Source organism: Rhinoraja longicauda, chromosome 4 (assembly GCF_053455715.1).
Source record: "Rhinoraja longicauda isolate Sanriku21f chromosome 4, sRhiLon1.1, whole genome shotgun sequence".
NCBI lineage: Eukaryota > Metazoa > Chordata > Chondrichthyes > Rajiformes > Arhynchobatidae > Rhinoraja > Rhinoraja longicauda.
The window spans coordinates 32885251-32902838 of NC_135956.1; the positions used below are offsets into that span (position 1 = coordinate 32885251).

General features: G+C 44.8%; 1 protein-coding gene across 1 annotated transcript in view; it reads right to left on the bottom strand.

The window, feature by feature from the left end:
* rab31 (RAB31, member RAS oncogene family) overlaps nt 1-17588 on the bottom strand; it is an 81988-nt gene that overhangs the window by 26084 nt on the left and 38316 nt on the right. Inside the window, exons 5-6 of the mRNA XM_078397472.1 lie at nt 10143-10249; nt 8316-8425 (exon numbers count right to left, since the gene is read on the bottom strand). Coding sequence (XP_078253598.1) covers nt 8316-8425; nt 10143-10249 — 217 coding nt within the window. The remainder of the gene's footprint in view (nt 1-8315; nt 8426-10142; nt 10250-17588) is intronic.

The following is a 17588-nucleotide window of genomic DNA, read 5'->3' on the forward strand; positions in this document are numbered from 1 at the left end:
CCAGACAATAGGTAGGTGATAAGGATATTGTGAAATATCTGAGGATGGTTGTGCTGTCTCACGCTAGGTTCCAGAGGTGGTTTACAAGAATGATCCCGGGGATGATTGGGTTAACATATGAGGAGTGTTTGAAAGATCTGGGCCTGTACTTGCTGGAGCTTAGTCAAGTCAAGTCAAGTCAATTTTATTTGTATAGCACATTTAAAAACAACCCACGTTGACCAAAGTGCTGTACATTTGATTAGGTTCCAATAGAAAAAAAAATGAAAACATACAGTAGCACGCAAACAGTTCACAGCGCCTCCTCAATGAGCCTCAAACGCTAGGGAGTAGAAATATGTTTTGAGCCTGGACTTAAAGGAGTCGATGGAGGGGGCAGTTCTGATCGGGAGAGGGATGCTGTTCCACAGTCTAGGAGCTGCAACCGCAAAAGCGCGGTCACCCCTGAGTTTAAGCCTAGACCGTGGGATAGTGAATAGCCCCAAGTCGGCCGATCTGAGGGACCTGGAGTTAGAGAGGGGGGTTAGAAGATTTTTGATGTAGGGGGGGGAGTGTCCATTTAGGGCTTTATACGTGAATAGGAGGAGCTTGAAGTTGATTCTGTACCGTACAGGGAGCCAGTGGAGAGAGGCCAGAATCGGGGTGATGTGGTCCCTTTTACGGGTACCCGTCAGGAGTCTCGCTGCGGCGTTTTGGACCAGTTGCAGGCGGGACAGGGAAGATTGGCTGATCCCAGTGTATAGGGAGTTGCAGTAGTCTAGGCGGGAGGAAATGAAAGCGTGAATGATTTTTTCTGTGTCGTCGAATTTGAGGAAAGGTTTGATTTTAGCTATGGTTCGAAGTTGGAAGAAGCTGGCTTTTACCACAGCGTTGACTTGCTTATCAAATTTTAATGCAGAGTCAAATATCATGCCGAGGTTTTTGACATGCGGTTTGACTAGGCAGGATAGGCTTCCAAGACTGCCTGTTATCAATTTGATGGAGTCGGGGGGGCCGAATAGGATGACCTCAGACTTGCTCTCATTTAATTGGAGGAAGTTCTGTGCCATCCAACATTTTATGTCCTCAAGGCAGTGTGAGAGGCTGTTTAAATTTGACTGGTTGTTGGGTTTCAGGGGGAGGTAAAGCTGAGTGTCATCGGCATAGCAGTGGAAAGAAATGCCGTGCCTTTGAATGATTTGGCCAAGGGGGAGCATGTATAGAGAAAAGAGAATGGGGCCTAGGATTGAGCCTTGTGGAACTCCGCAGGAGAGGCTAGCTGGAGCAGAGGAATAACTGCCTATGTTGATGGCGAAACTCCTATCTTTGAGGTACGAAGCGAACCAGCTCAGGGCAGTGCCATCAATGCCAACCGCGTACCGGAGACGGTCAATAAGGATGGTGTGGTCCACTGTATCGAATGCTGCGCTGAGGTCGAGAAGGAGCAGGATTGCACAGTCGCCGGTGTCGATGGCGAGAAGCAGGTCGTTGTGTACCTTCAACAAGGCAGACTCTGTGCTGTGGTGGGCTCTGAAACCTGACTGGAAACTTTCCAGGATGGTGTTTTGGTGCAGGTAGGGCACTAATTGGTTAAGGATTGCCTTTTCAAGGACTTTTGACAGGAATGGCAGTTTGGAAATGGGTCTGTAGTTGCTAGGCAAGGTGGGGTCTAGGTTAGGTTTTTTCAGTAGGGGCTGGACCACTGCGTGCTTGAAACTGGTTGGAACAGTGCCAGTGGCCAGAGAACTGTTGATAATAGAGAGGATGCTGGGACCAGCTATTGCAATGACATCCTTCAGAAGGGCAGTGGGGGCAGGATCAAGGGGGCAGGTTGCAGGTTTCATAGCGGAGATAAGCTTTGCAAGGGAGGATAGAGTGACGGGTTGGAAGCAGTCCAATTTAGATGAACAGACTAGTGAGACAGCTAGGTCACGGGTGGGAGGGGAAATGTTCATTCTAATATTCTCAACTTTGTTGGTGAAAAATTTAGCGAATTCTTCGCACTTAGCAGGGGACCCAACTAAGCTGGTACTGGGGGCGGGACATATGACAGAGGTAATTGTTCTAAATAGGACCTTGGAGTTATGAGAGTTTTTGGAAATAAGGTCGGAGAAGTATTGTGCTCTAGCAGACTTTACTGCTTCCTGGTATTTGAGAAGATTGTTTCTCAGAATTTTGAAGGAAATTTGAAGCTTGTCACATTTCCATCTCCTTTCTGATTTTCTGCACTCCCTTCTTAGAAGCATGAGGGGGGGATCTCATTGAAACCTACAGATATTGAAAGGCCTGGATAGAGTGGATGTGGAGAGGATGTTTCCACTAATAGGAGAGTCGAAAAACCAGAGGGCACATGCCTTAGAATAAAAGGATGTACCTTTAGAAAGGAGATGAGGAGGAATTTATTTAGCCAGAAAGTGGTGAATCTGTGGAATTTATTGCTGTGGAGACCAAGGCATGGTGAGAAGGAAATATAAAACAGCCATGATTAAATGGAGGAGTAGACTTCATGGGCTGAATGGTTTAATTCTGCTCCTATACATAGATACATAGACAATAGGTGCAGGGGTAGGCCATTCGGCCCTCTGAGCCAGCACCGCCATTCAATGTGATCATGGCTGATCATCCACAATCAGTACCCTGTTCCAGCCTTCTCCCCATATCCCTTTATTCCGCTAGCCCCAAGAGCTCTATCTAACTCTCTTTTGAATCCATCCAGTGAATTGGCCTCCACTGCCTTCTGAGGCAGAGAATTCCACAAATTCACAACTCTCTGTGTGAAAAGGTTTTTCCTCATCTCATTTTTAAACGGCCTACCCCTTATTCTTAAACTGTGGCCCCTAGTTCTAAACTCCCTCAACATCGGGAACATGTTTCCTGCATCTAGCGTGTCCAATCCCTTAATAATTTTATATGTTTCTGTAAGATCCCCTCTCACCTTTCTAAATTCCAGTGAATACAAGCCTAGTCGCTCCATCCTTTCATCATATGACTATCCCGCCAACCCAGGAATTAACCTTGTGAACCTACGCTGTGCTCCATCAATAACACAAATGTCCTTCCTCAAAACTGCACACAATACTCCAGGTGCGGTCTCACCAGAGCCCTGTACAACTGCAGAAGGACCTCTTTGCTCTAAACTCAACTCCTCTCTTTATGAAGGCCCACATGCCATTAGCTTTCTTCACAGCCTGTTGTACCTATATGCTTACTTTCAGTGACTGATGTATTAGGACACCAGAGTCTCATTGTACTTCCCCTTTTCCTAACATGACACCATTCAGATAATAATCTGCCTTCCCGTTCCTGCCTCCAAAGTGGATAACCTCACATATATCCACATTATACTGCATCTGCCATGCATCTGCCCACTCACCCAACCTGTCCAAGTCACCTGCATCCTCATAGCATCCTCCTTACAGTTCACACTGCCACCCAGCTTTGTGTCATCTGCAAATTTGCTAATGTTACTTTTAATCCATTCATCTAAATCAATAATGTATATTGTAAATAGCTGCGGACCCAGCACTGAGCCTTGCGGCACCCACTAGTCATTGCCTGCCATTCTGAAAGGGACCCGTTAATCCCTACTCTTTGTTTCCTGTCTGCCAACCAATTTTCTATCCATGTCAATACCCTACCCCCAATACCATGTGCTCTAATTTTGCCCACTAATCTCCTGTGTGGGACCTTATTAAAGGCTTTCTGAAAGTCTAGGAACACTACATCCACTGGCTCTCCCTTGTCCATTTTACTTGTTACATCCTCAAAAAATTCCAGAAGATTAGTCAAGCATGATTTCCACTTCGTAAATCCATCCTGACGTGGACCGATCCTGTTACTGCTATCCAAATGCGTCGCTATTACATCTTTGATAATCGACTCCAGCATCTTCCCCACCACTGATGTCAGACTACTTGGTCTATAATTCCCTGCTTTCTCTCTCTCTCCTTTCTTTAAATGTGGGGTAACATTAGCTCCCTCCAATCCACAGAAACTGATCCTGAATCTATAGAGCATTGGAAACTGATCACCAATGCATCCACAATTTCTAGGGCCACCTCCTTGAGAGTACATGGTGCAGACCATCAGGCCCTGGGGATTTATCAGACTTCAGCCCCATCAGTCTACCTAACACCATTTCCTTACTAATGTGAATTTCCTTCAGTTCCTCCATCACCCCAGATCCTCTGTCCCTAGTACCTCTGGGAGATTGTTTCTCTTAGTGAAGACAGAACCAAAGTAGCTGTTCAACTCGTCTGCCATTTCCTTGTTCCCCATAATAAATTCACCTGTTTCTGTCTTCAAGGGACCCACATTTCTCTGAACTAATTTTTTCCTCTTCGCATACCCAAAGAAGCTTTCATTATCCTCCTTTGTATTCTTGGCTAGCTTACCTTCATACTTCATCTTTTCTCCCCATATTGCCTTTTTAGTTACCTTCTGTTGATCTTGAAAGGTTTCCCAATTCTCTGACTTCCTGCTCATCTTTGCTATATTATACGTCTTCTCTTTTAATTTTTTACTGTCCTTGACTTCCCTTGTCAGCAAAGGTCGCCTCTTACTCCCCTTAGAATCTTTCTTCCTCTTTGGAATGAAATGACCCTGCATCTTCTGGATTATTCCCAGAAACACCTGCCATTGCTGTTCCACCATCTAATGGCATGTTGGCCTTCATAAAGAGAGGAGTTGAGTATCGGAGCAAGGAGGTCCTACTGCAATTCTACAGGAACCTGGTGAGACCACACCCGGAGTATTGTGTGCAGTTTTGGCCTCCTAATTTGAGGAAGGACATTCCTGCTATTGAGGGAGTGCAGCGTAGATTCACGAGGTTAATTCAAGGGATGGCGGGACTGTCATATGATGAAAGAATGGAGCGACTAGGCTTGTATTCATTGGAATTTAGAAGGATGAGAGGGGATCTTATAGAAACATATAAATTATTAAGGGATTGGACACGCTAGATGCAGGAAACATATTCCCAATGTTGGGGGAGTCCAGAACCAGGGGCCACAGTTTAAGAATAAGGGGTACGCCATGTCTTATGGTAGAAGTTTTCAAGATGTTTACTTAGCTAAATTAATATCTCAGCCGCATTTCTAAGCTGCTGACGCCAGAGATAAAGTCCCATCCATGGTGGCAATTTCCAATTACATTCAAAACACAAGCTGCAGCACTGCATTTGACATTTTTTATTTATTTGTTACAGGATGTAGGATGTTACTAGCCATATCAATATTTACGGTTCATCTCTATTTGAACCTGAGCGGAGGAAGTTGTGAAGAGTGAATCACATTAGTTAGTCGCGCCTGAATTTACATTCTAGGCGAAACTGGGAAGAACCTAAATCTTCCTGAACTGGATGGGTTTTTACAAGAATCAGGTAGACTCAAGGTTATTGTTACTAAGATTTGCTGTTATCCTAATTCCAGATTTTATAATCACGAATTGCATTTAAAATGCCTGTTGTGAAAGGGGGTTTATAGTTCTATCCTACACACAAGGGACAATTTACAGAAGCCAATTAACGTACAAACCAGCATCTCTTTAGAATGTGGGAAGAACCAGAAAAATCTCGGGCTGGTCACAGGGAGAACGTACAAATTCCATACAGACAGCACCCATAGTCAGGATCGAACCCGGATCTCTGGCGATGTTAGGCAGCAACTCTTGTGCTGCACCACTGTGCTGCCCTGTTACTGACCACAGCTCTGGCCACACTCTAGGTACCAATATTTTATTACTTATCGGCACAAGACATCAAAGGTAATCCCAATCACAGCAAACTGGAGTCAGTGAGGAAAAAACTCTGGAGGAACATTCATCATGGCCAACATCGGCAAGGCCATGTCTTTGCCCATCTCAAGTGGCTGTGATCGGCCAACTGGAAAGCTTAAGTCCTGGCAGCAATGCACCCAACATGCATTGGGTGGGAAGGTCCAGAACTTCATCCAAGTAATATCTTGTCTGAAACAAGTATGCCTCCATCAGCACTGCACTAAGTTTTGGCCTAGACTGCAGGACGGCACAGTGGTGTAGTGGTAGAGTCGCTGCCTTACATCTCCAGAGACCTGGGTTCGATCCTGACTATGGGTGTTGCCTGTATGGAGTTTGCACGTTCTCCCTGTGACTGCGTGGGGTTCCTCCAAGTGCTCCGCTTTCCTGCAACTTCTCAAAGACGTGCAGGTTTGTAGGTTGATTGGTTCTGTAAATTGACCCTAGTGTCTAGGATACAGCTAGCCAATGGGGTGATCATTGGTTGACGCACTCAGTGAGCCAAAGGGCCTGTTTCCACACTATATCTCTAAACTAAAAAAATATGAAAGAGAAGTGCGATAAAAGTAATCGTAAGATGGTAGGAGACGAAAATGCACAATAGGTGCCTGAAGTAAACGAAACTGAACTGGTGCTTCTGTCACTGAAGACCAAGCTTCATATTGAAGGCGTTATTGGTAACTCCCCTATCACCTTCCTAATACTTGGCAGATGATTAAAAGGGCTGAAACTGGTCAGTTATAAAATAAATAGTTCCTTATGACATATTTGGATAATGCTCTGTATTGAAGCCCGAATCATAGGCCAGGCTGAAAGAGCCTGGCTGGGTATGCGACTAGATATTGTGCACTGGACTGCATGTTGTGGAGTTATAAGTTCATAAGTGATAGGAATATGGCTATTCCGCCATTCAATCATGGCTGATCTATCTTTCCCTATCTTTCCCATTCTCCTGCCTTCTCCCCATAACCCCTGACACTCGTACTAATCAAGAATCTGTCAATCTGTGCCTTAACATTATCCATTGACGGCCTCCACGGCCATCTGTGGTAATGAATTCCACAGATTCACCACCCTCTGACTAAAGAAATTCTTCCTTTTCTCCTTTGTGCATCCTTTTATTCTGAGGCTATGGCCTCTGGTCCTAGACTCTCCCACTCTATACCTCTACACGTCCACTCTATCCAGGCCTTTCACTATTCGGTAAGTTTCAATGGGGTGCCCCTCTCAACCATCTAAACTCCAGCGACTACGGGCCCAGTGCCGTCGAACGCTCATCCTATGTTAACCCAATCATTCCTTGGTTATGCTCTGATCTGCTCATTGTGGGATAAGTTGGAGCAGCTTTTTTTGCAGCAGCTTTACAGGGTTGGAACTTCATTGCTCGATATCCCTGGTGTCTGCTCCTGACATGGAACAAGGGTTAATTTCCTGCTTTCTTCTGAGCTGGAAGGTGCCACACCATTAAGTCAAATGTGCCGTTAGACAATTCTACTTCTGCAATCCCTACTTCCTCTTTCGAATTTCAAAATTGTTTTCCCACTTAACATAACAGCAGGATCACAAACGATGTACAATGCAGGATGTCCTCAGTGTGCAGAAATATATGTTCTTGAAACGTTTAAAACTCAGCCATGCCATCGTTGAATTACTATTTCATGAATTAACTTGCAAGATGTCGTAGCGCAGTGTTTGAATTTTTGAATTGCTGTCCACGATCCTATATTATTAAACCATAGAAAATGGAAGAGTACAGCACAGAAACAGTGGAGGGGCAACACAAATGTGCACTGGTAGAGTGGCTGCCAGAGACCCGGGTTCAATCTTGACCTCGTGTGCTGTCTGGGCAGAATTTGCACATACCCCTTGTGACCGCGTAGGTTTTCTCTGGGCACTCTGGTTTCCTCTCACATGCCAAAGACGTGCGGGTTTATAGGTTAATTGACTTCTCTAAATTGTCCCCAGTGTGTGGGACAAAACTAGTGCACAGGTGAATGCCGGTTAGCATGGACTTGGTGGGCCGAAGGACCTGTTTCCATGCTGCATCTCTAAACTAACAGGCCCTTTGGCCCACAATGACTGTGCTGAACCTGATGCCAACTGAGTGGCTATAACAGTTCAAATTCTGTAACTACAGCTGGTAAACTTAAATAAAATGAACTAAATAAATCAACAAATAGGAAGCTTGCATTTGCTGCTCCTTCCCTGACCCATGAGAAAATGTCCGACTGTTAACTGAATACGCCAGTCAGTGGAGGGGCAATAAATACTGGCATGATTGGTACTGAATGATTGAACTTTTATAACCGATAAGTCGGCATCATGTTCAGCACAGTCATCGTGGGCTGAAGAGCCTGTTTAGTTTAGAGATACAGCATGGATACAGGCTCTTCGGCCCACCAAGTGTGCACCATCCGGCATTGATACTCAGGATGGAGCAGAGACAATATTCTTTAACACAGGCATGTATGTTTTCTTTACATAAGGCTTTGTGAGAGGACTGCTGTTCACACGATAGTTTTGGTGACCGCCGGTATAATTACAAAGGAAGAGATATAACTTACTGATCCTTTCAAACAGCTCAGCGACATTAATGGCATTCTTTGCACTTGTTTCGACAAAAATCGCGTTTATGAACTGGACGTACTCCAGGGCGTCCTTTGACGTGACCTCCCTGCAACAGGAAAGAGGATCATTGTCAAGCACATGTTGATTAGCAATTGAGAGATTGTACACAGGAAAATGTCCAGCCATGAGATTGAACAACATGTTGAACAACATGTAGGATGAACATTTTCTGACATTGAGTTATTACTCATTCACACGTGTTATATCTGCCTTATGATGTTGTATCTACCTTACATTGAATGATGGCCTCTTATAGTGAAAACTGTGCACATCATTTCCAGAATAATAGACCAGAAGACATAGGAGCAGAATTAGGCTACTTGGCCCATTGAATCTGGTCCGCCATTCGATCATAGCTGATCTATTTTTCCTTCTCAACCCCATTCAACCAACGAGTCCTTTATGAACATCAGACTAATGATCCCCCGTACACCTTTACATCCTACACATTAGCAACAATTTATAGAGGTCAATTAACCTACAAACCTGCACGTCTTCGGAATGTGGGAGGAAGCTGGAGCACCCAGAGAAAATCCACACGGTCACAGGGAGAACATGCAAACTCCATACAGACAACACCCGTAGTTAGGATCGAACCCGGTTCTCTGGCACTATAAGGCAGAAACTCTACCACTGCACCTCTATAACCTTTGACGCAATAACTTATCTATTATAAGTTGCAAAACAATGAACATGTTGGCAGTGGAGCAGAGAACTGAACACAGTGACACCAGTAGATAGACACAAAATGCTGGATAACTCAGCAGGTCAGACAGCATCTCTGGAGAAAAGGAATCAGGGGACATTTCGGCTCAAGACCCCCTTCAGATCCTTGCGAGTCGAGGTTAAAATGTGGTCGTAGAGCCGGAGGAATCACAGAGGGGGTGCAGCGAGAGAGGGTGTTGCAGAACGCCCATCGGAGAGATGAGGAGAACTTCTTCAAAGTAGGCACACCTTGAGGGGATTTTGCAGTGGAGCAGACAAAATGTGTAGGAAGGAACTTCAGATGCTGGTTTACTCCAGCTGGTTTACCAGCATCTGTAGTTCCATCCTACACTAAGTGACGGCAGTGTTTTGCACAGATGCCATACCGAGACACTCACGAACAAAACTAATCTACACTGTCTCTTCTGTTCAAAGCAACATTATAGACAATAGACAATAGGTGCAGGAGTAGGCCATTCGGCCCTTTGAGCCAGCACCGCCATTCAATGCGATCATGGCTGATCATTCTCAATCAGTACCCCGTTCCTGCTTTCTCCCCATACCCCCTGACTCCGCTATCCTTAAGAGCTCTATCTAGCTCTCTCTTGAATGTATTCAGAGAATTGGCCTCCACTGCTCTCTGAGGCAGAGAATTCCACAGATTCACAACTCTCTGACTGAAAAAGTTTTTCCTCATCTCTGTTCTAAATGGCCTACCCCTTATTCTTAAACTATGGCCCCTGGTTCTGGACTCCCCCAACATTGGGAACATGTTTCCTGCCTCTAATGTGTCCAACCCCTTAATAATCTTATACGTTTCGATAAGATCCCCTCTCATCCTTCTAAATTCCAGTGTATACAAGCCTAGTCGCTCCAGTCTTTCAACATATGACAGTCCCGCCATTCCGGGAATTAACCTAGTAAACCTACGCTGCACGCCCTCAATAGCAAGAATATCCTTCCTCAAATTTGGAGACCAAAACTGCACACAGTACTCCAGGTGCGGTCTCACTAGGGCCCTGTACAACTGCAATTGTTGGTGCAGTGCAGATACCAACCTCATGTCTGCCAGGTCACACTTGTTGCCAGCGATCGCCACCACTATGTTCTCAGGTCCGTGCTCCTTCAACTCCTTGACCCATTTCTTCAAAGTGTAGAATGATTCCTGAGAGAAAATTTGCCAATTTGATAAAGCTCCAAATAAAACAGGTTGTTCTCTCACAGTTCAATAGTTTGGCTTGAGAAATTAAAATACAACATGTTAGGACTGAAATTCATCTACCTGTGCAAACCAGTGATATGTGCGCAAGGAACTCCGAAAATTCATCTCCATTGAAGTCAATTTAACTTCCTGCCCATTTTGGTTTTTTTTTTTTACAGTTCTCGTTGTCTATTTGGTTATTTTGTATTATTATTTTTCATACATTAGAGATGCTGTCAGGAAAAAGGTTCGTCAGCCTATCAGACTGAAGTCTGATTTAGTAGTCTAAAGAAGACTCCCGATCCGAAACATCACCCATCCTTTTTTGCCGGAGATGCTGCCTGAGTTACTCCAGCACTTTGTGTCTATCAAGTCCACACTAGCCATCGAGCACCCGTTCACGCTAGTTCCATGCTATCCTATCTTCTCATCCACTCCCTACCCACTAGGGGCAATTTACAGAGGACAATTAATCTACAAACCCGCATATATTTGGAATATGGGAGGAAACCCAAACACCCGGAGGAAACCCACACCGTCACAGGGAGAACACGCAAACTCCACGCAGACAGCACCTGAGTTCAGGATCAAACTCAGGTCTCTGGTGCTGTGAGGCAGCAGCTCTACCAGCTGCACCATTTTATTAATATTTATTTCTTTTATCTCACACCAATTACCAATGACAGTGATGTTGATCTTTACTATCCATCTCCACTTTCCTTTGGCAATGAACAATATACTGGAGGAAGTTAGTGTGTCCAACAAATTGTGGCCACTCATTCCGCTGAGTTAATTCAGCAGATTGTGGTCCTAAATTCCACCATCTGTAGTCCCTTGTATGCTAATTTTCTATGTTCTCCCTCCACTACAATGGTCACTGTGTGCTCACTTCACTTGATCGTGTTTTACGACAACTATCTATTGCACAGAATCTAATTGGATCTAATAGCACAATAATCTCCATGAATCATCATTTGTCCAGGCCTCTGGATTATAAACCGCAGTAATATGTATCGCACAACACGCCCTCTGCAATCTTTTATCTTTCAGACAGAAACCACCATTTCCTTTTAAATTTTGGAATTTCAAAAAGTAACCTTCTCTTGTCCATTTTTTTCACCCAGAGTGTGGATGTAATCTGGAAATCACTGCCCAGCTGGCTGGAGGAAGTTTAAGAAATGTCAAGAAAACCACTTGAATCGCCAAGAAGTGAGAAGTAGGATTGATATAGATGGGTAGTTGACGTTCACCATGGTTGATGGGCCGAAGGGTCTGTTTGTGTCTTGTTCTACTCCAAGCCTCTGGAGGGAAGGGCTTGTTGTTCAGTGCTCCTCTGTGGTGGGCAAACCAGAGGTTTTCATTTCATGGGGCGAATCATCTATTTGGTTTGTGTAGCTTCATAGTCATAATCACAGAAACATGACTTTCAGCAAAACCTGTCCATGCCGACCAAGATGCTCAATCTAAACTAGTTCTATCTGTCCACATTTGGCCCTTATCCCTCTAAGCCTTTCCTATGCATGCACCTGTCCAAGTGTCCTTTAAATGCTGGCTCAACTATCTCCTCTGGCAGCTTGTTCCAAATACCCACCACTTTCTCTTTCTATTTATATGCCCTTCAAATTGAACTCTCTCGCCGTAATACCATCTCTCTCCATAAGGTCTAGAAGCTTGATCATACTTTGGAAATGGCACCAAATCTGGTGACTCGAAAAAGAATTTCACTGTGCTTTGCACATGTGACAATAAAGCACCATTGAACCATAATAGGCTGCAGATCAGGAGCAGACAGATGGTCCAGACATGGCACATAGCCTTTTCACACCAGGGTGACCCTGGATCAGGAAGTGATGTGAGGTCTGTTTTGTCTGCCTGGAGCTGAACATCTGGACCACTATAACATCAGAAACGTTGCAGATGAGATATGGTTCTCTCTGACCCCAGAGCGTGCAATCAGAAATAGACACCATTCAGGATGGAAAGATTACTGTTTGAGATACTTTTCCTTGGTCCAGCAAATGCTGTCCCGGGATGCTGAGGTGTTGCACAATGGGAAATCAAACCAGGGCAGGACCTTCACAGTGAATGGTAGGGCTCGGGGAAATGTTGTAGAATAGGGGGATCTAGCAGTGCAGATGCATTGTTCCTTGAAAATGAAGTTAGAAGTAGATAGGGTGGTCATGACGTCTTTCAGCACATTAGCCTTTTTCAGATAGGGCATTGAGTATAGAAGCTACCAGGTTGTGACCCACTCATAAGGAATGGAAATTTACTATCTGGGTTGTGTTTTGCTCAGAAGATAGACACAAAAAAGCTGGAATAACTCAGCGGGTCAGGCAGCATCTATGGGGAAAAGGAATAGATGATGTTTTGTGTCAGGACACTTCTTCAAACTGACTTTACCTTGCACTAAAATTATCCACGTTATTCCCTTTATCATATCTGTACACTGTGGACACTCAATCACAATCATGTATTGTCTTTCAGCATGCAACAAAAGCTTTTCACTGTATCTCGGTACACGTGGCAATAAACTAAACTTAAACTCAAAGTTCTCATTAACAAAAAGCTACCTTTAGGAAGGAGATGAGGAATTTCTTTGATCAGAGGGTGGTGAATCTGTGGAATCCATTGCCACAGAAGGCTGTGGAGGCCGTCAATGGATATTTTTAAGGCAGGGATTGATGGATCCTTGATGTGTACGGGTGTCACGGCTTAGGGGGAGAAGGCAGGAGAATGGGGTTGAGAGGAAAAGATAGACCAGTCATGATTGAATGGCAAAGTAGACTGAATGTGCCGAATGGCCTAATTCTGCTCCTATTACTTATGAACTTACATTCCTACTTTCAAATTACACTCAATTTCACCCCAAAATATGCTTAACGAGCATTTTCCCCTCGGACTGATAAGATCGCTCTGACCATATCTTCAAATCCTTTAAACCATGATCTTTTTCCGTTCACTGTGAAAGATATGATGTTTCCTGCAGCTGTGAAAATATCTCTTTATCTGTTGGTTGCGACATAGAAGATATATTCCCAACTTGCCCCTTCAGCCGTTTTAACATTTTAACCTTAACCTCTCCCTTTCATTCTATCTACTCATCTCCTATTTGAGGTTTTACTTTACGTACACATTCTTACAACACAAGGCAGCATTGCTCAGGATCTCTCTCTTTGAAATTTCACAATCAATCCGAAGCTTTTATACTTCCTTTTGTACACACAAAGTACTGGAGTAACTCAGCAGGTCAGGCAGTCCCTCTGGAGAAAAAGGATGGGTGACTTTTTGGGTTGGAACCCTTCTACAGACTTCTTCAGTAGAAGAAGGGTCCCGACCCGAAATGTCACCCACCCCTTTTCTGCAAAGATGCTGTCTGACCTGCTGAGTTACTCCAGCACTTTGTGTCTATCTTTGCATCTGCAAATCCTTACTTCTACTTCCACCCTACCTTTTGGAATGGTTTGCTAATTTCTTTGCTAACTGGACATTAGTAAACAAAAATATCTCAATTTGTCTACAATCCCTTTAAAAAAGTATTTTTTCCCCCCACTCGCTATGTGGTTTATTTCAAAGACTCGATTAATCACTAGTGCTTTGATCATATGCTAATCTTTTCCTGGACATTTTAAAGAGAAGAATGTAGAAAAACAAGGAACTGCAGTTGTTGGTTAATACACAAAAGGGCACAAAGTGCTGAAGTAACTCACCAGGTCAGGCAGCATCTCTGGAGAACATGGAAAGGTGATGTTTCGGGTTGAGACCCTTCTTCAGAGAGGGGGGAGGGGGAGGGAGGGGGGGGGAGGGAGGAAGGGAGGGGGCAGGGGGGAGGGGGGAAGGGGAGGAGGGAGGAGGGGGGAGGAGGGGATGGGGGAAGGAGAGGGTGCTGCACCAATGCAGGAGAGGTTTGGGCCCAACGGGTCCACTTGGTCTAGTATCTCTCTAAAGATTGGGAGATTTGTTCCTGTGCAGCACAGTAGCTCAGCGGGCAGTATTGCTGTCTCACAGATCCAGAGACCTCTGGTGTTACCTACTTGGAGGTTGCCTGTGCAGATTTCCTCCAAGTGCTGTCTGATTTCCTCCTGCATGCCAAAGACATGACGTGTAGGAAGGAAGTGCAGGTGCTGGTTTAAACCAAAGTTAGACACAAAAAGCTGGAGTAACTCAGCGGGACAAGCAGCTTCTCTGGAGCGAAGGAATGGGTGATGTTTCGGTTCGATACCCTTCTTTGACACACAAAGAAGGGTCTCGACCCGAAACATCACCCATTCCTTCTCTCCAGAGATGCTGCCTGTCCCGCTGAGTTACTCCAGCTTTTTGTGCCAAAGACATGATGGTAGATTGATAGGTAAACTTCAATATTCCTAGTATATTTGCGCGACAGGGAAATAATCTGGCTGGGGTGGGGGGGTGAGTGGGAGTAGTTTATATAAGTGCAAGAGAAAAAGTAGGATTATTATCTGGGTAGATAGGTACTTAAATGCTTGGTGTAGACACACTGGCTCGAAGAGCCTGATACCATGCCGTATGACTGTGTCACCATCATCTATTCTGTACCAGAGTTGACCAAGCTCTCTGCTTTTACTTATTATACTAGCCAGCAAAGATATAAAGTAATCACATAGCCAGCAATTGTTCCAGTCAATTATTTCCTTGCTGAGGATGATGGCACCCATAACATAACGTCTTGTGTACGGACTCAGTGTGGTCTACTGTCTTACACTCTTATACATAGTCTGATTGTGCCTAATTAGTCATAGGAGCAAAATTGCTAATCGGTAAGTACTTGGGCAAGGCACTACTCTACTGGACTCTTTGTAAGAAAATAATTTCAGTGTGCATTTGCACTTCGCACATGTGACAATAAAAGCACCATTGAACTTGGACTGGTCCACAATGAACAAACTCGCTGCAAATCAAGGACTTCCAGCAGTCTGAAGATACAAAGAACTGCAGATGCTGGCTTGCCTAAAAAAAACACACAAAGTGCAGGAGTAACTCGGTGGACCACGCAGTTTCTCTGGAGGACATGGAGGACTTTTTTTAATGAGTTATCCATGTAGTTCAGCGATGCTGTCTGATTCGCTGAGTTACTCCAGCACTTGGTGTTTTTTTTCCAGAATTCTGATGCATTTTGAGCTCAAACTCCACACCAAATAGTGCATTAAGTAACTTAGAGATTCAGTTTACCTAGATTTTACTAAAATTGGCACTTGCAGCCCATTGCAATGCAGGTCCCAATAGTAGCCTGCAACATGGTGCAAGTGACCACAAGTGAATTGATGTAGGGTGAGAAGAGGAACATCTGCCAGAGATCTTCCAAACTTTAATTATATGTGAATTAAAATGCTGGAGTAACTCAGCGGGACAGGCACCATCTCTGGAGAGAAGGGATAGGTGACATTTTGGGTCGAGACCCTTCTTCAGACTGATCAAATTGTACGTGAATATGTGAATTGTTTCAAACATCGAATTCATTTGCATTTGTTAATAACCTGCACTCAGCAGTGTGGTAATTTCAAGGACTTTCATCAAGGATGATCTGTTAATGTGTGCTGTGACATTGTGCAAACTGCATCGGCAATAGATACCCTCAGGGACATTAAGAGTCCAGGACTGTGAGACGCTCCTAACATGCCACTTGCGGATTGGTTAATGGATGGAAAACAAAACAGAAATAATTGGATCACGTTTAGGTTGGGAGGCTGCTACTAATGTAGTGCTGTATGATAATTACTTATAGCCACCACTCATAGAGTCATAGAGCATAGAAACGGGCCCTTCCACACAACTTGCCCATGCCGACCAAAATGCTCCATCCATACTAGTCCCACCCTGTCTGCATTTGGCCCATAACCCTCTAAACCTTTCCTATCCAAGTACTTGTCCAAATGTCTTTTAAATGCTGCTTCAAATACCTCATCTGGCAGGTTGTTCCATATACCCACCCACCCTCTGTGTGAAAAAGTTGCCACTCAGATTCCTATTAAATCTTTTCACTCGCACCTAAACCTATGTCCTCGGCTTCTTGATTCCCCTAGTCTGGGTAAAAGACTGTGCATTCACCCTATCTATTCATACTGTTCACAATCTATATCAACAGTTTGGGTAAGATGACCATGTGAAATGCATCTTAGTTTGCTGATGTCACTGGGCTGGTGACAATGTGGAAGAAGCAGAAAGGCTTCATGTGGTCAAAGATAGACCGAGGAATGGCCAAGGACATGGTGGATGGAATATCCAAGATCCACATAGGTTAAAAGAGAGAAAAGCGGAGCATTCTTTACATCCTGAGAGATTGGATAGGACAGGTTTGGAGGGATATGGACCAAACACTGGCAGGTGGGACGAGCTGGGACATGTTGGCCATTGTGGGCAAGTTGGGCCAAAGGGCCTGTTTCCACACTGTATCACTCCATGACTCTATAAATTCAAAGGTACTGATGTTCAGAGGGAGTTGTACTCACTAACAGGCCCTCAAAACCTTCCCCGCTTCTACACTCAGCCACCCTGTTCCATGTTCAGTTGGCTATGATCCTGTGGCCTTGGTTCCCTCATCCAACGGATCTCCTGCCTATTGACCAGACAGACTGCAGGTGAGAAATTGAGTGAACCCCTATGCTCAGGCCGTCTTGCCCCACACGATCTCGCCGGTTGCCAAAACATTTTAACTCCCATTCCCATACTGACCTTTCTGTCCTGGGCCTCCTCCACTGTCAGGGGAACAGCACCTCATATTTCGCTTGGACAGTTTACAACCCAGTTAATTTCTCTAATTTCAAGTAACCCCTGCATTCCCTCGCCTCCCACCCCTCCCTCGCCCACCGTAGTAGTCCTACCAGCTCCACTGTTCTCATCCCAGTATCACCTCTTCCCCAGCCAACAATGGGCCATAATGGACTCCACTCTTCCTTGGTCATCTGTTGCCGGCCCTGATTTGTTCTGTCCTTTTCCTACCTCCAGTTCTCCCCACCTTCTCCCACCCTACGTTCAGTCTGAAGAAGGGTTCCGACCCAAGGCTTCACCTATCCCTTTTCTCCAGAGATGCTGCCTGACTCACTTAGTTACTTCAGCACTTTGGGAAGGTGAAGTCAGAATCAGCTCAGAAATACCAGAGCCTACAACAAACCCGCCCCTTCCAGTTTAAAAACCTCAACACAACCCCAACGCCATGGACAACATCTTGGTGGTTGGTAAATGGAACAAGCTGCCAGAGGAGGTGGCGCAGCGGTAGAGTTGCTGCCTTACAGCACCAGAGACCCAGGATCGATCCTGACTATGGGTGCTGCCTGTACGGAGTTGT